Source organism: Epinephelus fuscoguttatus, linkage group LG5 (genome assembly GCF_011397635.1).
Source record: "Epinephelus fuscoguttatus linkage group LG5, E.fuscoguttatus.final_Chr_v1".
Classification (NCBI taxonomy): Eukaryota; Metazoa; Chordata; class Actinopteri; order Perciformes; family Serranidae; genus Epinephelus; species Epinephelus fuscoguttatus.
Genome location: NC_064756.1, coordinates 12,344,553 through 12,367,275, shown reverse-complemented (window position 1 = coordinate 12,367,275; position 22,723 = coordinate 12,344,553). Strand labels below are relative to the sequence as shown.

The 22,723-nt window shown below is 39.5% G+C and overlaps 5 protein-coding genes across 5 annotated transcripts; all 5 read right to left on the bottom strand.

The window, feature by feature from the left end:
- Nucleotides 1–589: 589 nt before the first annotated feature.
- Nucleotides 590–3,872, bottom strand: snrpd2 (small nuclear ribonucleoprotein D2 polypeptide). Its single transcript, XM_049577492.1, has 3 exons — nucleotides 3,743–3,872; nucleotides 2,432–2,611; nucleotides 590–1,061 (listed from the first exon to the last, which is right to left on the bottom strand). Coding segments are annotated over exons 1-3 (357 nt in total). The 5' UTR covers nucleotides 3,745–3,872; the 3' UTR covers nucleotides 590–886.
- A 5,084-nt stretch (nucleotides 3,873–8,956) lies between these two features.
- Nucleotides 8,957–10,177, bottom strand: foxg1c (forkhead box G1c). The gene has a single exon (XM_049576601.1). The coding sequence runs from the start codon at nucleotides 10,175–10,177 to the stop codon at nucleotides 8,957–8,959; it is 1,221 nt and encodes a 406-aa protein (XP_049432558.1).
- A 2,788-nt stretch (nucleotides 10,178–12,965) lies between these two features.
- Nucleotides 12,966–14,647, bottom strand: pglyrp5 (peptidoglycan recognition protein 5). Its single transcript, XM_049577131.1, has 4 exons — nucleotides 14,410–14,647; nucleotides 14,070–14,265; nucleotides 13,851–13,969; nucleotides 12,966–13,642 (listed from the first exon to the last, which is right to left on the bottom strand). The coding sequence occupies exons 1-4, from the start codon at nucleotides 14,555–14,557 to the stop codon at nucleotides 13,470–13,472; spliced, it is 636 nt and encodes a 211-aa protein (XP_049433088.1). The 5' UTR covers nucleotides 14,558–14,647; the 3' UTR covers nucleotides 12,966–13,469.
- Nucleotides 14,648–14,970: 323 nt separating this feature from the next.
- polr2i (RNA polymerase II subunit I) lies at nucleotides 14,971–19,350 on the bottom strand. The gene is made up of 6 exons (XM_049577133.1): nucleotides 18,902–19,350; nucleotides 18,676–18,730; nucleotides 18,200–18,273; nucleotides 16,066–16,140; nucleotides 15,361–15,412; nucleotides 14,971–15,174 (listed from the first exon to the last, which is right to left on the bottom strand). Exons 1-6 carry the CDS (start codon nucleotides 18,961–18,963, stop codon nucleotides 15,112–15,114), a joined length of 381 nt encoding a protein of 126 aa, XP_049433090.1. The 5' UTR covers nucleotides 18,964–19,350; the 3' UTR covers nucleotides 14,971–15,111.
- Nucleotides 19,351–19,595: 245 nt separating this feature from the next.
- On the bottom strand, nucleotides 19,596–21,464 carry LOC125889285 (complement C1q and tumor necrosis factor-related protein 9-like). Its single transcript, XM_049577132.1, has 4 exons — nucleotides 21,048–21,464; nucleotides 20,838–20,927; nucleotides 20,649–20,721; nucleotides 19,596–20,034 (listed from the first exon to the last, which is right to left on the bottom strand). The coding sequence occupies exons 3-4, from the start codon at nucleotides 20,689–20,691 to the stop codon at nucleotides 19,640–19,642; spliced, it is 438 nt and encodes a 145-aa protein (XP_049433089.1). The 5' UTR covers nucleotides 20,692–20,721; nucleotides 20,838–20,927; nucleotides 21,048–21,464; the 3' UTR covers nucleotides 19,596–19,639.
- Nucleotides 21,465–22,723: the final 1,259 nt, after the last annotated feature.

Here is a 22,723-nt window from a genome sequence, read left to right as displayed (position 1 = left end):
AGACAATTAACAAAGTGGTCAGGAGGGGCTGAGCGGCGGAGGGGAACAGCCTGAAATGGGAGCGAGATGAGGGTGTGAAGTAACAGTCAGCACATCTGGTCTCATCAATAATGCAGCGGGCCTTTAAACGGCAGTTTGTCGCATATTGAGCGCTGCTGACTGAAATCAAGACCGACACCTAAGATGCTGTCAGGGGAGAGTGAAAGGGTGACAGCGGGAGGAGGAGGAGGAGGAGGAGGAGATTGGCAACGATACCCGAGAAAATACGGAGTAAAAGGAACTTTTTCGCCACATCTTTCTCAGATACTAATGTAGTGTACGATAGATGAGATGGATAAAAAGAAAACACTGTATATAGAAGAACGAAAACACACTATTAAAATAATATCTCTTAAATATTCAGTAATGCTAAAAAAAAACTTCCTAAAATTAAGTAAATTTATCAATATTAATGCTGGTGATTTAAAAGTAGAGTGAGAGTATTATAAAAAATATGTACTTGGCACCATGTCATCAAACTTGCCTGAAGTTATGTTTTCAAACCAGGAAGAGACTTGGACTCTCAAAACAAAAAGTACCTTCAAAACACTTTAATCTATTCATCACTTTTTATTATTAAAATGAAAAATACAGAAGAATTCTGTTGACAACTCAAAACCAGGTATTCTTGGGACCAAATGGCTCTCCAAAGAGTACAGACATTGTTTCACCATTATGTATTTTACCCAACAGTGACTGCAGTGATTCAACAACAAAATAAAAACAAAACAAAAAAATACATTAATGGTAGTCCACCGCCACCGTCTTCCAATCATTCCACAAAAGAAAACAAACAAAAAAAGAAAAAGGGCTCTGTGACGGCATCAGCTGGACGCCTATAAAGAGTTCATTTTCCTGTGATCAGAGGATTTCTCAGCACGATGATGACGGAGTCCCCTCTGAGGAACATTTTAGATATGTAGCGGTCCTTATTCACTGGCTTAGACTTCTTCTTTCCCTTCCCGCTCTTTGGAACCTCCGTCCACATCTCCTTCACATTCTCCAAGACCATGTTGCAGTGCCTGGAATCACAGCGAGGACGTAAAACACGGAAACATAGGAACAGACAATGGGGCTCGTCGAAAAACAAGCAGGCGTATTCTTATGACTAGTTAATAAGAATGTGACATTAACCAGTTTTCTCATACTTTGAATTTCCTCTAAAAAAATTCACGAGTGGTCAAGAGCTGTCGCTACGAGCCATGTACAGATAGTCTCCACAGGGGAAAACACAAGTTTACTTAAGAATTATAATACCTTAACCTGGATGAAATTTGAGTTTAAATATTACAATGAAATGAACAAATAAAATATAAAATGCAGACAAACTATACGCAAAATCAATATATATTCGATCATCATGGCTTGCCAATTTACTGAAAGGTTTTTAAGGTTCTGCGATTTTTCTAAACAGCAGCTTGTACAGCTCAGTATTTGTTATGAAAAGTCTCTCACTTTAACAGCTGACTAAGAGTCTCTGAGACAGTCACTGTTCATCATCCTCTGGTGCTATAGACAGTGTAACATCACCTACTGTAGATATCTCTGACTGTCACATCCCCTAACCGCCTCCCACATTAGTCACAGACCACTTCACTTTAGAAAGACGTTTTTGGCATCTTACTTCATGTCGGACTTTTCCTATTTTTTGTCTGTCACAGTACAAGTCTGCTCAGATGACGTGTTGTAACAGCTGTGCTATTTTTATTTTCTACCGTTACTGACACTGATACATTTCTCATGTGTTTTCCTGCTGATTTCAAATAGCAGGAATTTTTTTTTTTTTTTTTTACCCTGGTAGTATTTTTGTGAATGAAACTTGCCCACAGAGGGAGCAGAACATGTAGCCGTATACGGCAATTTTAGGGGACATTGATTATGAAATTGAACAAATCTCATCCGCTACTCCTCATAAACATGCAGTATTCATCAGGCTTACAGTGTCCAGTTAAATGAGTTCAGTGTATCTGACTTAAACCAATCATACAAGCAAGCTTTCCTGAAATAAGTGTGAGAGGTTTAAAATTAGAATACAAAAACATTCTTGCATAAGGCCAAATTATATATGCTGTACCTTGGACTTAATCAGAAATTAAAATGAAAAAAGATACAACAGTTTGCAGCAACTAATTAGACATGTATTGTTGTAGGAGGTTCCACATTAAGGATATTAGGGTTCCTATTTCTTTACTTTGAATGTAGGATTATTTAAAAGTGACAACAGTTATCCAATATTAATTGTCCAATTCTGATATGCTAAATTTAAAAAAAAAAAAACAAAAAAAAACATCTTAAATTAACTGTGATAAAATATATGTGATAGGATCAGGTGTTGATATCATATCCTAGTCTCAAACCTGTTCAGTAATAATTCAGTGACTGAGCTCAGTACCTGTCAAAAGCCTTGACTCTGCCGAGCAGCTTCTTGTTGTTGCGGCAGTTAATGAGGACCTGAGTGTTGTTCTTGACGGACTGGGTGAGCACCGACAGTGGGCCGGTGTTGAACTCCTCTTCCTCCCGTTTCTGGAGCTCCTCAGGAGTCATCTCTGACTTGGGCTTTGTTAACAGACTCCTGAAATGTGACACCAAAAAGAAATACCAATTAAAATACAGACAATACAAAATAAACATGATCAAAATGGCATGTTGGAATTAGATTAGCATATCGGATTGTTTCTTCTTTTATGCCAAATTGGCTCTCTGTTACAATAATGATTATACTATTGCTTCAGCCCATGCAATTCATTCTGGAGCAAATCCTTTTCCTTTTTTGGTTTTATTAATTTTAAATATTTTAACTGCTTTTTTGCTTTTGTTTTTAATTCATTGCCTGCCTTGTTTTTTGATGTCGCATTATTAGTTGCATGACTTCTTATGGAAATAAATTAATAAATAAATAAAGTTTGAATTCACATTTAGAGACAAAAAATATGTTAAAACAGGTTCCTGGCTATCTAACAAAGTTTTAGACTTGGACAAAATAAAATGACCACATTACACATGAATAAAGTACATAAATTGGTACACTTATCAATATACCTGTTAAAAATTTAACCTAATCATATTGTTCATCAGAAAACACAGACACAACCCAAGGAAAATTTCCACTAACACAAAGTTAAATGTGAATCGTTGCAATTTTCAGGAGGTGGATGATGTTTTCATTTGTGGTTGTTGTTTGTTCTTCACTTTAAGTAGTTTATTCGTGCTGTTAACAGACTGGCCCTTTCCTCTAACATGAAAAATAGGACGATTAACACCACATTTTACACATATATAGTTACAAAATCCGTAGCAACTTAACTTATCACGCAAGACAACAACGCATGCTCAGCTGTGGTACTTGATATTAGCATCTAGCTAACCATCGTTAGCTTAAATCAATGTAACTGTGACTTATGACTCGTAACTTGCCTTCTCAGTTTAGCACCGACGAGTTATAAAGTGTAAAGACATATTCTTTCTTATAATGTGTTTACAACGGTGTTTTAACAAAGCTGGGGCTGGAAATATAGCATCGAAAAGACAAACAAAGCATGATACAAAGGGTTTAACAACTTCAGCGAACCGGCCCTGGCTCCTAACATGCTAACCAGGTTAGCATTGTAACCGTTAGCTTCTAGCCGCAACGATTCAGAGTTCAGGCTCTGAGACAGAGAGAGACCACTCTCTCACACACCGACTAATCATTGCAGATACTTACATGTTTGCTGACTTATAAATACACCCTTCTCAGATCGTGTCCCGTTTGCCTCCACCGGGTGCCTTCGTATCTGCAACGATTCTGCCACACTCGCGTGGATCGAGCTACTTCCGGGTCAACGAATACGCGCTTGAAAGTTTTGTAATAACTTCCGGGTTACTCACAGGGAGACTATGATATATATTATTTAGTGATATATAATCAGTTTTTAAAATATAATTTCTTATGATAATATAAATAATAATTTTATATTAATTATTTTAATAAAAAGGTGAAGTTAATTGTCTAGTAAAATATAATATGTGATATTTATATATCTTACTGGCTATATGTTACATTTTCTTTGGTTACTCACACTTGCCTGCTACATAACAACTCTTTCTTCCTTTAAAAGTTTGAGAAACTACTTTGGTACTTTAGTATTAACACTATCCTCTACCTTATACTTCTATCCCACCAAGGCAAGTACTGCGGATATTTTTTACTCCACTACATTTAGGCTCTTTGACATATTATTGGAGTTATTCTTTAGGTAAGATAGGCTAGTTTAAGAAATTGGAGCGGGCATATAAAATACAGTACATACTGACTATAGAAATGTTAAAAGGAGCTCAAAAATGACCCACTGCAACATTAAATTGTAATAATATTAATAACATTACCAGCAACAACAACTTTATATATATAGAGAACCTGCAAAAACAGAGTTTACAAAATACTTTGACAAAAAAGTAAAGATACTACAAAAAGCAATATAACTACAGAAGTCAAACAGCAATGCCAGACTAAGCCAAGACAGATATTAAAGTTAAATTAAACAAGAGATAAGATGCAAAATCATATTTGAAAGAATAAGAATAACAGAAGTTAATGCATCAGTTAAAATAACCCAAGCCTATATATTAATACTTTAACGCTGACTGGGTCCATACAGCACAATAACCATATTTTGCTCATAATTTGAGTGTATGCAATTATGAATGTAGGAATCATGGAGTAGTTTTACAGTATACAATTTACAGGCACTGCTATCTTTATTTTTATTTCACCACAACAGGCTACTGATAAGAGAGCAAAATGGAAGAGAAGAAGATGATTTGCTTATAAAAGAATATGTCTGTTGTAATTATTATTATTATTATTATTATTGTGCTGTTTAAGGACGTGGTTTTCATACCTTATTCATAGTACACTCACCACAAAGGCCCTTCCTGTTAAAGAAGTTGTCACAGGGAAAGAGATGGCAGAGGGAGCAGCCAAAGTGATACCGCATACCCAAACAGATAAGTCTTTGTTTTGCTCTTTAACACAACAAGAACGAGGGGAAAGTGAGTGTGTGTGTGTGTGTGAGAGAGGAGAGAGAGAGAGAGAGAGGGAGACGGGGATGTAGGCTACACTATCTACACAGCAGCAATGAGACATTGAGAGATTGGCTTTCTGGCAAGAGACAGACAGACGCCTGGGGGTGTACAACCCACCCACCTTATTTCAAAGGGTGGCAGATCTACCTGTGGAAGCCACTTGCTGCGGATAATGGCAGCCTGTGTGCTGATGAGAGAGGCGAGCGTGTGGGATTGATTTCCAGAGCTGTGCTGTATCTTTATGATGCACACCTAGCTCTGCCAAAAGGCTTGCATCCCAAACTGTGGAGCAGTGGGTCTGTAAAATGAGCACAGCGTGGCATTAGCCTATGTGATGGGACGGCAGTGATCTTTATTTGCCCATAACAGAGCAGAGATTAACCTATAACTATTAAAACAGATGGACAAGAAGAAAATCCTTGTATTACTCTGAAACAACTGAATAATGTTACATTTTTAAATGTGCTTTATTCATACCATTACGGCCCAAAGTGATGCTTTCTTTAGGGAGTGTACGAAAATGACTGAGTTATGTTAACATGTGATACATCTGCACTCTGACACATTTCATTGTTAAAGTTAAAGTTAAAGTCCCACTGATTGTCACACACCTGAGTGTGTGAAATTTGTTCTCCACATTTGACCCATGCCCTGAAGGAGTGGTGAGCAGCAGCGGTGCCATAGTTGGGAATCATGTGGTGATCTACCCCCCCCCCCCCCCCCCCAATTCCATCCCCTGATGCTGAGTGCCAAGCAGGGAGGCAATGGATCCCATTTTCATAGTCTTTGGTATGACCCGGCCGGGGATCGAATCCACAACCTCCCAATCTCAGGGCAGACACTACCGCTAGGCCACTAAGCTGGCCTTGTTCTGCTTTTGTTCATGATACAAAATAGTGAGGGTGGGAGCTGCTGTAGTCATGCGTTATGTGGTGAGGAAACTTTCAGTGACTAATAATATGAAAACCAACCAAGATGACATATTGGTTCACCTACGACCCAGTCGCCAGGAAAAATGTTGGCATTGTACGTTTCTGCAAACCACAGATACTTTACATTTGTACGTTATTATGTAGCTAATACATTGGAAGTTTCAACAATGCTGTGGTTAATGTGTGGTTGGGTAGACATTAAACCATTTGGTTATGGTAAGGAAAAGATGTTTCGGCTGAAAACACCCAGATTTAGGGGCACAGTCCCCGCTGGAAAAGCAGCAACATCTCAGTCAAAAACAGTTGCTTTTCCTGGCACTATCCCAGGTGGAAAAATAATGACAGGTCGCATAAAACACCCACATTTGGCTGCTAAAAAGCTGCTGGAAAAACAGCGATGGGTCCCTTAAACACAATTGATTTTGTTTGTTGGTTTTCAGCAGGGCTCAGTGCCATGGCATCCACATCTTACATAACATACAGGACAGGGATCTTTGTTTGTATGTGACCTTTTTTCATTTTTATTTTACAATTAATCTCTCAAGGGAAGAATGATATTGAATATAAGTCTGTGAATATGTGAGTAACAATTAAAAACTCTCTCCGGCTCTCCAAAAATTTTACACTCCCCTCTTTTCACCCAGGGGAGTTGTGAGACTGATTAGCCTGGGCCCCAATGGGAGGGGGGCCCTTGAAAATCCTGGATTTAAAAGTTTGGTTTTGTTCGCAATTTAATATTGCTGAGTAGTCAGTGCCATAACTACCTTGAAAATGGCAAAATAAATTGGTTGAAAGGCTGAATTTATTATATCTGTGGATGCTTTCTGAGGCCCCTCTCACTTGGATTCATGTGTAAACGCAGCTGGAGCCCAGTAATGTTGGAAATCAGGGTTCCAAAAAATAGAAGGAAAAAATAAAGGAAAGACAAAGAAAGCAAACTAACTTTGTAAAAAAAATAAAATAAATCAAAAGGTACATGAGAGAGACATGAATCAAGAAAGAGAATAAACATTCCTCTCCTTTTTGTGACTCCGCTCATTTAAAAAATTTTTTTTTGCATAGTCCCTTAAATAATTCAACTATAAGATGTTTCACTTTATATTGATTTTGGTGGCAAAACCTGCTGAGTTAAGTAAACAAAACAACCACATTGAGAAAACCATCTTTTATCTGCTGCAGGTATCAGCACCAAACTGTCCCAAACAGTCTGTGTTAAAAACAAAGTAAAAGCACATATTCATTCATCTGTATCAGCAGGGCTGGTTTAAAGCCCCGTGCTTATCAGTGGAGCTGTCAAAAGAAGGTGGTTATTTATTGCACTAAGCGCAAACAGTATCTTCTCCCTCCTGCCTCAGGGTATAAAACTTTGCACCATAAACCTGTTGATTCACAGCTCTGTCCTCCGCGACCACAATTACTCATGCCAGTAATGAAAATATTATTATCTTTGCATCTATCTAGACTGAGAGTTTGCCAACAGTGGAGTTACCTGATCCAGCCCAGTCTGCTTTAACCACAGGCGACTGTGGATGTGGCTGCACTTGGAGAGGTGACGGGCTGGGGTCTTTTGATATAAAGAGTCTTTTGTCTCACGGAGGCAGCCATCCAGAAAAGCGCTCTGATCTGTATCCGCGTACATCTATGTTCCTATGAATTTATATCTCAGGGAAAAGGTGAGGGAAAGTTGAACAGGCAGTGACGTCAGCGCCGGGTGTAACTCAAGACAGATCAATAAGATCAGCGGGACTGGATGTGGAGTTACATCACAGTGAGCGCACTGTTTCAACATGATGTCTCCTCAAAGAAAGCTTCAGGTGCACATTTGAACTGTTGATCCTGAGAAGAAGAAAAAAACTGGACCACAGCACGTCAATAAAAACCGCCTCTTCCTTTCTGCGAATTCACAAATTACTTTGAATAATTAAATCAGTATCTGCCGTCCCTGCTGGGTGAAACATTTAATAACAGCACAAATAAAAACAATCAGCAACAGTAGGTTTTAATGAGGTGAAAGGAAAACACAATTATTTATCGTTAAATTACATGCAGAATTATTAAAATAGTAAAGTCATATTTTTGTAGCTGCAACCAAATCGAAGACAGGAAATGTAGAAAAATGAACACCGTATTTTTCCACGTATGCTTTTGTATCTTAAAACGATTTCACCTCTTGGTTAACACATATTTTCATTTCATTTTGATTAAGTTAACTGGAACTATAAGAGCTTAAACCGCATTTTAATAACTGTTAAAGATCTCAGTTAACATGCTGGCAAATAAATCAGACAATGATAATTTCATTTTGATTTTATTTCATTTTTAATTTGACATTTTTTCTGTATTTTGCGGATAATTTCCAGTGATGGCATTAGGCCTCAAAAACGTGACATGCGCGCAAACATTTCATTTCTATACTGGCAAGTGCATACACATATGTGGAAAATAATTCATGAGAAACGTGAACTAAGTGGAGAGCATTGTTTCTAAAACAGGAATATAGTTTCAGTTAAAATATGCTGACAACATGGCAATTTAATACAATTTTAAACTGCTTGTTGACTCAGTCCCTGGTTAAATTGCTGATTTTTGAAAGAACAAATTAATGTTGTTTTTGCACATTTTTGTGCAATTGTGTATCAGAAGAAGCCTTTGTTTAAATTTCAATTTGAGACTCTATGTCATGTTTGTGCGTCAGATCATTTGTGTGAATTTGACACATATTGCGCCCTTTTCAGTTTAGAAATCTTTCACTGTTGTGGAAATGTTGCGGGATATTTTTCATTAACTAGGATTTTCATACTCACTCAATAAATTTAAATTTCTTTTAACAAGGATGCTCTGGCCTTTGATTCAGGCCTAACTTTGTTAATCTAAATTCTACAGCGTTTCAATCTTAGATACTGAGCACCATGACTGTTACTCTACTTTTCTATATTCCAGGACGAAGGAGGGCTTGAGCTGACTTGAGGGCAGTAATTTGGAAAGTCATTACAGAATCCCCCGAGGTCTGAGTGGCCGTTCTTGGATAAAAATTGTCCCGGAGACGCCTTAGACGTGGCGCACTCCTCTTGGCACGGACTAAACGTTGCGGCACATGGTATTTGGTGAGAGTAAAAGTAGCTGGCTTGTCCGGAGATCATGTTAAAAGAGTAGGGATCCGACAGCGGCAAGGTGCACGCGGGGATGGCTGTGGAGAAAGCGGTGCAGGCGGTGCCAATCTGATGGCGTCGGGATTGCGCGCAACTGAGTCCAATGTAAGACATCTCCTGGTGCGTCTGCACGAACCGGTCCGCGTCTGCAGCACTTGTTGCGCTCAGCCGGGACCGCTGTGACACCATGGATGTGGCGTGGTTTGGAAAGCGGGGGTGAGCGCTCAGATAAGTCCCTGTGCCAAGGTGGGTGCGCACTGGTGTTTGGAGAGGCAGAAACGGCGGCACCGGCCAGTAAAACGAACCCGCAGCGGCCAAAGTCACACTGGTTGCAGTGCTGGAGGACATCAGGCGACCTCCTCCCCTTTTCAGCGCCAGCTTGGTCCTGGAGCCAGCTGCGGCCCTGCGCCGGAGCTTCCCTGATGTGCCACCTATGAAGACGTCCTCGCTGCAGGGGTCCAGCATCCAGTAGTTGCCTTTCCCCGGGTCATCATAGTGGCGCGGCACTTTCACAAAACACTTATTAAGACTCAAGTTGTGCCTGATTGAATTTTGCCATCCTTGTCTGTTCTGTCGGTAGTATGGAAAGTTGTCCATGATAAACTCATAGATGCCGTTGAGTGTGAGCCGTCGTTCCGGGCTCTGGCGGATTGCCATCATGATGAGCGCATTATAACTGAAAGGAGGTTTCTCAGGTTTGACGCTTTCTTCTGATCCAACGCTTTTCTTCGACTCTCCTTTATTTCCTTCTCGTTTTCCATTTGCAGTCACCGCCTTGGTCTCTGCTTTAGTGCACAGTTTTGGGGTTTCGGAGTTCTTCTCACTGTCAAAGTTTTCCTCCTGATTGGATTTCCCTTGATGTGCGGAGCGCAGTTTCTGGGACGGAGAAGGAGACTCCTGGTCACTCATCACTCCTTCTCGTCTCAACAACAGGCTGCTGATGCTGAATGAGGACTTGTGGAAAAGTCGGTCCGGTGTTTTCAAGTCCTCCATCTTGAAGGTTGAAGTCCCAACTGAAATCCTCAGAGGCGTCCGGTGATGAGAGCAGAGCGCGTCACTGAGCCCACAGAGCAAAGATGCGCTGATTCAAAGTGGTGAGGAGCCAAAGACGCACTGGCCACACAGCGTGACAACAAATGCGCATGATCACAGCGGCTCAGGACAAAAAGTAGTGCAATTACTTTGACACTGGAGCTAAACGTGAAACATTTGGGGGCGTCATCTGTGCATGTTCCAGTATTTTAAGACGACTGGATCCTTAGTGTAGGAAACAGAATAATCAACAAAGATATTTAATCACTTTTCTAGATCAAATCAAAGCACCAAAGATCATGTGACTCAATGTTTTATAGCCATTGGCAACTCTAAAATCCAAAGTAAACTCAAAAGTAATTGAGCCCAAATCGTGCCAAGACACATTTAAACCCGGGATGATATGCTGTCAATCTGTGTGACTGATCGGTGAACTCTCGGGTTCAATTATAACACTTCCGTGACTCATGAAACTCAACCCCCTCACACGCGCCTTGCCCTCTGGGCTGGCCGCATCGCTCCTTCTCTTTCTGCTTCTCTCTGCGCTCCTTTGTTGACACCCATGATTTAGCAAAACACCCATGAAGCGCAAAAAACAGGCTATAGGTGTAGCAGTGAGCTTAATATGCCCAAACAAACACACACAGACAAGAAACGCAAAGGACAGATGCATGTTGGGTAACATTCTGGAAAGTAGGGCAAGGTGATTATTTCTTAACATGTTATTGCAAGATTTTAAACAAGCTTCAATATCGTGAAAAGGGAAGGAACATGCACTATTAGTAGATTTTATTTTGAAGTCACTTTTTTGCATCACTGACCGGACACAAATCAGCCCTGTGGCCAACACCAAACTGTATTAAACTCTGCAGGTTGTCTTGCTGCTAAATTGTTTGTGTTAATCTGATCAAAAAATTTCTTTGTTCTGAAATATAATCATTTAAGAACAGGGGCTTCTGACATGCTCAGATCCCTAAAGAAGCTTGAGTTTAATCAAATTTGAATGAATGAGTGGTTTTATCTCTGGCAAAACAAAAAATAAAAACAAAACATAAACAGAAATGCCCCAAAAGGAGGAGGAAGAAGTATACACTTATATAATCCTGCCCCCATCTCAGTATCCATGTCAACAACTATTCCAGACTTATTTACAGCCATTAATATACATAAATAAACAACAGTCTTAAATGATAAATATACCAACCCCATCTCAACCAAGTCCAGATAAACAAATAGACCAAACCAAATTGCAAAATGGATAAATGATTAAAATGAGTGTGTGTCCTGTGTGGGTGAAAGGAATAGAGTGATCATCAAGACAGTGATCCATCCCATCAGATATAAATGAGGCGTGTTAAGACAGCATGCAAGATAATGTAATATCGTCCTCCTGAAGGAACAGAGAATAAAATTAATAAATAAATAAAAAGACTTCGACAGTCTATGGCACACACAGTGGCACTGCAAACTGGCTGCAGGCTTTTTCTCATAAAGGACCCAGCCAGAGAGAGTGAAACATGGCCTGCGGTGGAGTCGAGTCAGGGTATGTGTTATATAATGTCCTATATGTGACAGCACTGGCTTAAAGGTAACCACACACACTCATTTTGTACTTGTAGTGCCTAGTGTAAGACCCAGTCTCACATTTATTTTAACCTGAAGGTTCTGAAAACTATTTGCTCTCTAATAATGCTCGAGCTTCACTTCCTTCAAAAGTGTGTTAAAAACCATGAAGAAACAACTTGAAAATTAGTGTTGCTGTCATTTAAGAGCTCATCAAACCATGTTGCATGTAAATCTTTTTGAGCATGCCCTGCACAGCACATGGCAGCAGACAACAGTGTGGTAATACTCTTTCCAAACCCCAAAGACAAAAAGGAAAATGTTCTGATACTTAAACTTGAGAGAATAGCTCAAAATCAGCTTTTCCTTAATTTCACCTCGAGAAAATAATAGCACAGGCTCTAAGAGGGGCAAGCCGGAGCATAAAAGGGACATTTCTGAGCTTTTCTGATAAAATATAAAAGGCACAAACAACCCTTTAGATTACCCATTTTTAAGTGTTCCTTTTTTCCCTTTAAAAAAAATACAATATAGATTAATTTCTGATTGCTCAAAGAAGAAAGTGACCCATTTAATGTAATAAAAAAAAGACAGAAAAATAAAATTAAAAATTAAATATGTACCTTGGAATAACATAAAATAAACAGATAAATAAACACCTCACGATCACAACCTGAGCACTACTTTTTGTTCGTTAATACAATGAATGATTGCCCACTATTAACTAATTAAAGTTAATTAAAGACAATGTTAATCATATCAGCTGTAACGCCGGGTGGCTCCCAGTTCATACGCCAGACATCAGACCGGAACTACACATATATCTGTCACCATTAAACTCTCTCTTAGTCAATTTGATAGGGGCCTCCCTCCATAATCCCTGTGCTGCACAAGTGAGCACTTGTTGGGAATGTCTCAGGCACAGCAGAAAGCACGCATTGTTGTCTCAACACTTGTAATCTTCTTGGATCTTTGTCTCTGTTTAATATTTGATTTCATGTCTTGTGTTGTTTAACAGTGATTTTGCAGTGGCACCCTGGAGACATTTGCATGAAAATGAGACCCATGTTAAGACAATCTGTAGATCTATATGTTGTATATTTGATCAATGTTTGACTTAATTCTGTTTGGAGGAGTCTTGCTTGAATGTTAATGACCCAAATTATAAAAAAAAAAAATCATAATATTGCCTATAACTGGTTTTTATTTCAGGTTACATCCATTTGAACATTTAGCTTACACCACAGCCTACCAAAAACAATATGAAGTCAAGTACTCATATGTGAAATGTGTCACATGCCATATTAATATTGCACTTAGCTGACTAAGAGTGGCAGGACCAAACAAAATAATTTAATCAAGTCAAAAGGTACAAGCTACCCTTACGATCTTTTATCATGTGCATTAAAGTACATTGCCTTTCAGGTGTTTTGCACAGCTCCAGCCTGTTAGGTCTCGTCCCATGCGATGGCTCCCTCTGCTGCAAGAAAGTCTGACAAACCATCTCTTAGTTCAGAGGACAGCCGTGATAAAACAGAAAACATGGAAGCTAAAAAAAACTATTGGAGAGTTAGTGTTTAATCTATAAAGTCCATCTTCATCCCATCACCCTGTTCACTGCATAACTAGGATTAATAAAGAGCTGGTGTGCAATTGAAGCTAGAGAAAGCATCACCATCTGCAGTGAGTTTTATGCATCCCTCAGTTGTGGTAGAGCAGCATACAGTTTATCTCCTGGACATTTTGTGTCTCCCACATCTCTGTGCCCGAGCAGGGTAAACTTTGGGGTTAAATTACCCTCACAGACTCCAAGTTTCAGCAGCTTTTTGACTGACGACATTGCCTCTGCGCTTGGCGTGTCATCTGAAATCAAAAGAAGTAGCAGCATTATTATACAGAGCGTCATTTGTTGAAGTATAGAAAAATGTATTTAGAGTTATACATTCCTGACTTCATGTAGTAAAACCATCTGAAAAACTTGTGGAAGCTGCAGCTTTTTACGACTCTTCTGGTTTTTACACTCTTTCTTAGACTCTTATTGTGGCATTTAACAGTTAACAAGTGCACTTACTATCAAAATTGCCCATGAATGCAATCCCCAGTGAGTCATGATTGTTCTTTTTGGCATGTGCTCCAACCACAGCCCAGCCGCGGCCTTCATACACTGTGCCGTCTGGTCCAACAAGGAAACTGCAACATATATTCAGACACATAATTAATTTCCCTCCCATACATCCATACTGTAAATACAGCACAATATAAACATCACTCAATAATGAAGGGTACTCACTTATATCCAATGTCATCGAAGCCTCTTTCTGTCATATGCACCCTCTGAATGCTGACAAGGCGGTCCATACACGCTTTCTGGTCTTTGCAGCTTGGGTTGGCAGTGTGGTGTATGAAAACTCTCTGGGCAGTGCCTTTCAAAGCCTCCTTTTGTTTGGGGGCAGCTGCTCCCCACTCCTGCCTTTTAACAATGGTCACTGAAATGCAAAAACATGAAACATATTCAAAATAAAACACAAAAATGTAGGCTTATGCCACAATGGAAAATGAAATCAGCAGCAATAATTTCAACATCATTTCCAAGTGAAATATCTATGGTGTAAAGCTGTTTGTTGTCGTACCTTTCTCAGCCATGCCTCCGCAAACAGATGCCTTTCGTTTTGATGACTGCAATGCTGTGCAGCTGCTTTTTAGCAAAGAGATAATCTCAGTGGGTGTGGTCACGGGAAGTACACCTTCCCTGTACTTCATTGTTTCATGTGGATGCATGAGCACACAAGTTATTCCTACGTGTCACGTTGGCTGAGTAATAGTCTGCAATTGCCCAACAAGTTTTTTGGAATATACGTGTTTGAAAAAGGAGGAAACAGAATCTGCATTGTTGACATTTCACATCGTGAGAGAAAAGGTGGCAGCTTCTTTACCACAGATGTGACACAAATACTTTAAAATGATGTGTAGAGTCACGGGAGTCTTAAGAGGAAATAGGTATTATCTGTTGTTTTGCAATAACAAGCAGCGTGTATGGTTTTACGGCATCAGGGAAACAACAAGTTGCTGTGAATAAGCATTCTGAAAACTGCTGTTACATGTTTCCTGGGTACATAAAACACTCACACATTTGAAACAATTGACTCTTTTAATCTAACAAAACACATTTGAAAATGACAACTGCTATAAAAAACTATTAATACATAATATTCACAGGATGGTGTCTGACAAACTGTATGTCATCTTACAAAGATCATTTCAGGGTTTACACACATCAGCAGCAGATGTAAATTTGCAGATGAAAATTTTTGATCTCTTCATTATCACCAGCTTCACTCTGTCCATCTGTGTCCACAGTGTGGGGCCGTGCAGACGTAGTACAGTCGCATAGCATCCTGCCAGGAGAAACAGAACATATGCTTTAAGCAGATCTTCTTTCAGTTCTTAAAATCCAAACAAAAGATATGTGGATCACGGGACAAGGTGTCTCCTCAAGGACCACAAAAGCAAAAAAGGAAACTTATTCCTAGACAAACAATATTGACACATGCATAATGTCTTTCATCAACAATCATCATTACCTCAGCCTTCATACTGTGAGACTGGAAGAACACTGCCTCCTTGTGACCACATCTGGGAAGACACATGGTGTGAGCACAATGTTAGAAACTATTACAAACACAGCTGCTCAGTGTTACGTCTCATTTCACAATCAATTAAAGTCCAAAATCTAAAAATTCTTGAAAGTCAGACACTTGTTGTACACAGCCTGTACAGTTCACGGTGGTCAAGTGGAGAAATACATGTGTGGCTGGTGAAGAGAATGAATCATCCAAGAAGGTAAAGCTATATTTAATTATCAGAGCTTGGCTGGTCGAATAGTTAGACTGAACTCCCAGTAAATATTCAGTTTATGTTTGTCATGTGGAGAGAATGAGGACTCCAATGAGAAACCAAGGTTGTCTTGTTTCTAGTGTCAGTGTAACATTAGGTAATTGTTTGTTAGTAAATCAAATTTGATGAACAATATAAAAACTTGTTGCAATGTGTAAGGAAGCAAGAGTCAACTTTCTGCCCTCTTGTGGTAAAAAAGAAAAGAAAAATCACCAAAACAGAGCTGTTTTTCTGCACTGAATGTCCAAAAAACATTAACTATACTGAATGTTCCAAAAAAATTACAACACAAGAAACATTACCTCCAAAACAACAACAACAACAAAAAAAAAAAAACAATTAGTGGTCTCCAGAGATAAGGAATGATGTCAACTTATGGTGGTACAACTTACTTAGGACAGGGGTGGTCCTCTGTCCTTGGTAGCGTTGGATCCTGAGAAACATCAGCGATGATTTGTGTCAGCTCACTGGAGAAAGACAGAAGCAAGGTGACTTAAATTGTAAAATATACAATGTGATGTTTTAGTATTGTCAGTGCCCTCTTAAAAATGTGTCTTCACATGTATTTACTAGGGCTGCCCCCGACTAAGAATTTTCAAAGTTGACCAATAGTCGTCATTTAGAGCCCTTAGTTGACTAGTCACCTGCAAGTGTATGATATTAATTTAATTATTAAATTATATATTTTGGGCGGGGCATCCAATGGTTTGGTTGGATTACAGAGAAATACAAAACTGTACTAATGAACCTTCATTAATATAGGCCTATATTTTATCTAGAAGTGCATGTCACACACTGAGCGAGCCACCTGTTAATGACGCTGTCGGCTAATGGGCATATAGTCTCTATAAACAGACTCTACATACAGTGAATGTAGAGTCTGTAGGCAAACCCCTGAACCTGAAGAGTGGAAGAGCCCTGGTTTCCGGTTGTAGGCTGTTTGTAGTCCGTGTGATATTGATCAGTCACGTTTGAGCCGGCTGCAGTTGTTGCCAGGTTAAATGCTCCGTGCGGTGAACTAACGAGGCGGAACATAATTGGCGTCACTGCAAACTCTGAATCCATCGCAATAGTTCAGCATATTTACTTATATATAAATGGAAGTCAGAAACAGAAATTCGCCTCCTCCGCCCAAATCAAACCGGAATGCCAAAAAATCGTGGGTCTGCCCCCAGAAGCTGTATCGCTGTCTGCCGGAAGTCAGACGCCGAATACAGCCGATGGGTTCCGAGAATAATGGGCATGTAGCTACTTCCATGTTTCAGATGATACGTCGCGTTTGTAGTCGACCAATTAAGATGAGTTTACATATCACCTTGGGTTCGTCCTTCACCTTCTCAAAATGATCCCACGCTTTGGATTTCCTGCCCGACATGTTATTAACTAACGTTTGATCAACTATTAGGGAGCAGCCTAGTATTTCCACAGAAATAAGTAATTTCTGCAGTCTGAATCTGCACAATTAATATCAAAGGATTCTCTTTTACTGACTTCCAGAAGATCCTGTTTAATATCAGGCCTGCAGCTGTACCTGAAAGTGTATGGATGGAAAATACATTTATTTTGATTTATCAGTGACCATAAAGGGTTACAGTGATGTAGTGGTTACATAACAATCAGCAATCAACTTAACACCAAAATGAAAAGTTTTAAGGAATGTACTTGTTGCACCTGTAACACCACCCAGCAGTGATGTCACAGGGTACTGTGGACACCTGTACTGTACTGTGTGTACTGTGTGTACTGTGTACACCTGTACACCACCACAACAAGGTGAGAAGTTAAAAAAACTAGAGGTCAGCAAAAACAAGATCTTCAAGAATTTATAACTCTTTAACGCGGAGATGGAACTTCAGTGAGAACAAAAGTGTGACATATAGGGTTCCAAATCGCATACTTTTTATTTTCATTTTTGTAGGTACTACAGATGCCCTTAAAAAGTACGTACTGTTGCATGCAGTATGCACACAATCAGGACATACTACTTTCTCATAACATTACACCCTGAACTTTGACCTTCTTGCCTTTATATCTATTACCTTGGAGATAAAACAAATGCCACTCACGGAGTTTGCCAGAGACGAAATCAACCCAGGGAGCTCTACTTTGTGATGTGTGTAGTTTAACTTTACAGTTATAACGTACTTGGAAAGAGCGCTGTCATCTGTCATTGCGACTTCTGACAGCTGTCAATCAGCTGTAAAACAGCTATCACTGAGCTGTCAAGCTGGTATCTGTTTGCAGCTCAGTCAATGTAGTGTATCATCAACTGCACATAGGATTGTGGGTCAGAATAGCCAGAAAAGCATGCTGGCTTGCATGGAGTGAAACCGGACCGGATGTAGTGAAACATTCTGGTATTTTTGGCATACCGCATTTGACATACTATGTATTGGGACATACTAAATCTTTTACTGACATACTACATAGTGTGGTAGAATAGGTATTGGAATGCATAGACAATTTCAAGCAAATCATGATCTTGGTAATTTATGTGACATCTTTTCTGTAGCTTCTTTTACTTACTCAACCTCATGGGTGATCTTGTTGACATAGATGCAGCTGTTGTCTGCCTCTTGTTGGTAGTCACAGTTCCTGCACTGTGGGTTGAGATCAATAAAAAGCATTCAGCAACTTATTACAGGGACACAATAGACATTTAGGTGTACTGTTTTCCTGTAACACAACAAATATTCCCTCCGGACTTCCTGATTTTTTTTTTCTAGCTCTGTAAAGGTTAACAACACCCACCTATCACAAGACAGTTTACCCCATATACAGACTCATGCTATATCAATATGTACATCAGCATGTTAGAGTGATCCCTGATACATTGCACTACACAGACACTAACGTTACATTTGATTGACTCAAATACAGGAGCCATATCTGACAGACAGGAAATACTGTAGCTTTTATTTATGGTCTCTGAATGTAACTTTGTGACTTCAACACTCAGAGAGGCTTCTCTATGGGACCTTAACTCTGAATCAGATACTCACCGCATAAAGCAGGATACGGTTCTCCTTGTCTTCTTTAGGGTATAACATGTTGTTACTGGAAGATAAAGACAGCGTGTTTAGTGGGTTTCCATTGTTTTTTCTTATTTTACAAAATGAGACGTAGCGTTAGCTTGTCATTGTGACGTTAGGTTAACATGCGTTTAGCATAAACGTTAGCTAACTAGCTAACTTTAGCTATCTAACCTCTATATGATCATAAACTCACCACTCTTGACAAAACCGTATCCCAACAAATCCTGGTTCGTATGTTCCGGCGTCTAAATCCATTGGAAAAACTACAAGTTGAAGCTAAAACTGACAAATAATAATAGACGCAACGCTCCTTCGCTTGTTCCACATCAGTATGAAAACAGATCGTCTGCGCATGCGTGTACTGTTAAACATGTGATGATTTTTGAGACAGCGCCTCCAGCGGTGGGAAGACTGAAGCACTGCTTTCAATTTGCCATTTAGTATTATATTATTTTTAGTACGTAGCAAATGAAAACCAAAGTTTCGGTAAAACAGAACAAAAATACATGACAAATACATAATTAACTTGCTTATTATTTTAGAGAAATATCATATCCACAAAATGATTTGGCTTAAAGACAACCCTCCTTTTTTCAAAGATACCAATTTTTTAAACATAGGCTACTTTGCTGCTGTTGAAAATTTAAAACTCAAAAATTATTTAGACATTTCATTTTTATTCCATTTGTTAAACAGACCCTACATTCTCTCTTTTCCCTACGTTTTATTTATTTATTGTGCAGTTAAACGTATTTTTACATTATTTTATACTATAAAATAAATTTTATACAACATTTATAATGAAAATCTAGAACCATATATATACTTCATGCATTGCTTGTATTCTATAACATTTGAAAAAACCACACTGATGTAAAAGTACAAGGTTAACATTCAGGAAACAAACTTTATTGACATTTTGATGTTGTTATTAGCCCAAACGAACCCCTGCAAAGACAGTGTCATTATCCTCAGTTGCAAAGATATCGTTTCTGTCAGGCCCCCAGAGTTGCACACAGACCTCGTCGTACTTAGACAGTTTGATGACACTGCTCATACTTGCCACTTGGCTACACTTATCAGGCAGAGTGGTGTGATACAGAGACACCACCTTCTCCCCATTTTTGTGTATACCACACTGTCCACGCCCATACACAGACACATGCACAGTGAAGTGATAGAAGCCATCCATGGGGCAGGTGAAGACACCTGTGTCAGGACTGTAGCCTCCTCCCTCGTTGACCAGCACGGTGGCAAACTTCAGGACTCCACAGTGTTTTGGGTAGCTGTCACTGATATTCAGCTTGGCTGTGAAAGCTACAGTGCCTGGAGTGGGGGACATTAGAGCAAAGACTTAACAAGGTTGTAAAACTTAACCTAGTTTGTCTGTGTCACAACAGAACACTAGAAATGTGCAGGTATTCAACCTTGCATTCGGGGAGGCGAAATGTTCTTTACAACCAAGACAGAACATTAGCCTATGTTTCTTTTTATCTGAATTTTTAGTACATTTCATTTTACTATCAATAACTAATAGTGCACAGAGAATTTAAGGTGTACTCTGATTTAAACCTTAATATTCTAACTGACTAAAACTTTGTGCAAAGGCACCACTCACTCAATTCAACAATAGAAGTGACATTACCCATAAAAAAACACAACAAAAGGATGCAAATATTCAGCAGTCACTATCACTTTATATGACTCATTTACACTTTTTGGCACGCTAACTTTAATGAATTTTTTATGTCTGAGACGGTAGAAGCCACTGTAGGACGGTGACAAATCTCTTGAGAGATAACATTCAATATCTGAAGACTATCCCCCTCTAATTAACCCCCATGTCCTAAAATTTGCATTAAATTAGTAGTTTAAATATATCTAAGTCTGCAATGTATAATGCACATATGCGTCACAGCACCCTGCAGGTCCGCTGTTACCTGTTGAAGAACTGCTGTCTCCTCGGCGTGGTTCATAAGCCATGACAAATACTTCCGATGATGTCGTAGTGCACTGTTAAAAACAGCAATTAAATAAGTGTAATATGTCGATGGTAACAGCATAATATCAGTAATTTACCTGTCTGTATGAATGGTACAAATCTAACCTGTGAGAAAAGAGTGTCTTACCTGTTGCTGCCTTGCAGGGGAATGCTGCAAATGTTATAAAGACAAGTGGAGCTACTGTCTGAAGTTGCTCATCTGGTTTCCAGCTGCGACCTGTTTATACAGTTTGAGACACAGAAAGTAAACTTAGACGCGGGGACTCCAAAAGGAGTCCGCGGCGGTGTGTAGTCACAGATCAGATCAGTTTAAAGTGCTGCAGAGAGCGGCACTAACAGGAGGTGAATGGATGCCCAAAACCCGGTAGCAGCAGTCACTCCGGTGTACAGTAAATGGCAGGAAGGGTGTTGAAGAGGCATCACGCTTGGCCGATGTATTTATGGAGGTTTATTACTGTCGTGCGAGTGGTGTCATATTCCGAAATCCAGTTATAGGCAGAAAGAAAGACGTGTTTTGCTAAAAGTTAGCGAAACGCTAATGCAGTTCGGGTGCGGCTGGGTCACTGTCCGCACAGACGCCCTAAAAACTCAAAATCCGCCGAGCAAGTATACACGATCGGCCATCCGGCCAAAGTACACACATTAAACAGTTAGAAACTAAAAGGTAGGTCTTTCAAAGTAGCATAAAAACTAGAATTAAAAGCTAAAACTGAAAGCTGAAGTGACGGAGGACACCGAGTAGAACCCGGAAGCAGAGGAATGAAAAACAAGGAAAGAATTTTTGTGTAAATGTTTGCTTTTTTTTTTAATGAACAGTCTTTTTTGGGAATCTAAGGAAACGTGGAGATCTACAATCCCAATTCAAAAAAAGTTGGGATACTGTGTAAAGCTTGGGCCTAAATAAAAGGAATGCAATGACTTGCAAATCCTGTTCGACCTATATTCAATTGAATACAGGGGGTCAGCCCAATGGTCCCACATTTCTAAGAATTTTTTTTCACTGAAAATTAAACCCTATGTCCCCACATGAAATTTTCAAAATTAGGTCTTGTGTTCCTACATTTCCCTTCAATTTAAGCCCTATCCTCCCACAAGGGTTAGGGGGGATAATAGGTTGGGTGTAATTGGCTACCAAATTGGGAGAAGGGAGGATAAAATCTGATACAAATTTATGAAAAAGGAAATGTGGCAACATAGGGCTGTGGGAACATAGAGCTGTGGGAACATAGGCACGCTCCCGAATACAGTACAAAGACCAGATATTTACTGTTATGACTGATAAAGTTTATTCTTTTTTGTAAAGAAACACTAAATCTGAGTTTGATGCCTGCAACGTGTTTCAAAAGTTGGTACAGGGGCATGTTAATCACTGTGTTACATCACCTTTTCTTTTGACAACACTTTTGACAACTGCATGTACCTTTCAGCATTCATGGTGCAGTCATAGATGTGAAGTTACCCATGATGCCATTGGCACTAACACACAGCCATCACAGATGCCAGCTTGAAAGTCGGGATGGTAACAATCTGAATGCTCCTTTTTCTCTTTAGCAAGGAGGACAGAATGTCCATGATTTTCTCGAGCTCGGGCCCAGAAAAGTCAGCAGTGTCTCTGGATGATGTTCATAAATGGCTTTTGCTTTGAATGGTGGTAACTTGCATTTGTAGATGCAGCGACACTTTGTTTACTCACAGTGGTTTCCCAAAGTGTTCCCAACCCCAAACAGTGATATCCTTTAAAAAATCATGCCAGTTTTTAATGCAGTGTTGTCTGGAGGGTCAAAGGTAAAAGGCATTCAGTACTGGTTTTCAGCCTTGCCCTTTATGTGCAGACATTTCTCCAGATTCTCTGAGTCTTTTGATGATATTATGGATTATAGATGGTGAAATTCATAAATTCCTTGCAGCTGTATGATGAGAACTGTTCCTTGCACTGTCCTTGCTTGTGAACAACTGAGCCTTTCAAGGATGCCCCATTCATACCCAATAATGATAATGATCACCTGTTACCAG